This window comes from Wasmannia auropunctata, unplaced genomic scaffold (assembly GCF_000956235.1).
Source record: "Wasmannia auropunctata unplaced genomic scaffold, wasmannia.A_1.0 LD277522.1, whole genome shotgun sequence".
Lineage (NCBI taxonomy): Eukaryota > Metazoa > Arthropoda > Insecta > Hymenoptera > Formicidae > Wasmannia > Wasmannia auropunctata.
In genome coordinates, this window is record NW_012085368.1 from 1 (window position 1) to 578 (window position 578).

General features: G+C 49.0%; 1 protein-coding gene across 1 annotated transcript; it reads right to left on the reverse strand.

The window, feature by feature from the left end:
• Positions 1 to 34: 34 nt before the first annotated feature.
• LOC105461800 (protein DGCR14 homolog) lies at positions 35 to 572 on the reverse strand (the record flags this gene model as incomplete). Its single annotated transcript, XM_011708302.1, has 2 exons — positions 333 to 572; positions 35 to 235 (listed from the first exon to the last, which is right to left on the reverse strand). Coding segments are annotated over exons 1-2 (407 nt in total), but the record flags the coding sequence as incomplete, so codon positions are not given.
• Positions 573 to 578: the final 6 nt, after the last annotated feature.

Below are 578 nucleotides of genomic sequence, written 5' to 3' on the forward strand. Positions count from 1 at the left end.
GGGTCCTTGTATCCGCGTGGCATTAATTTCCGACTTTTGAGAGGTGCTACTGGTTTCCTTAGCGAGACGTTTTGCACGTGGCGTATTAGGTGCTCTGATGCCTACGGACGGAGTCCTGGACAATGGCGTTCGCCGAGGGGACGGCGTGCTCGATATCCGAAGTTTCTGAGTCGCTAATCTTCTTGCCGCGGGAGACATAGTGCTTAGACGATCTATAGTTGATCTCGGTGACGGACTAAAGAAAATTTACAATTGCTTGTAAATTTTTACACATTTACATTTGATTATTATGCATTGACACTTGAAAATACTTGTACAAGTATCACACTTACGTGGCTAATGATTTTCTGGCTGCTTCTAAGGCTTTATTTTTTCGGTCCCTGTGTCTCTCGCCAGCCTTCTCAGCCAACTGCAACGCCAGTTGCTCTCTTTTCGGCGGTTCCGCTATTCTGAACGACGGTCCCTGACTCGTCTTCAACAACGGAGTGTCACCACCATCCAATCGAAAGGGCGTCCCCTCGATCTGACCCCATGTCATCAACGGACTTTCGCACTCTCCCGGTCTCGGACTTGGCGTC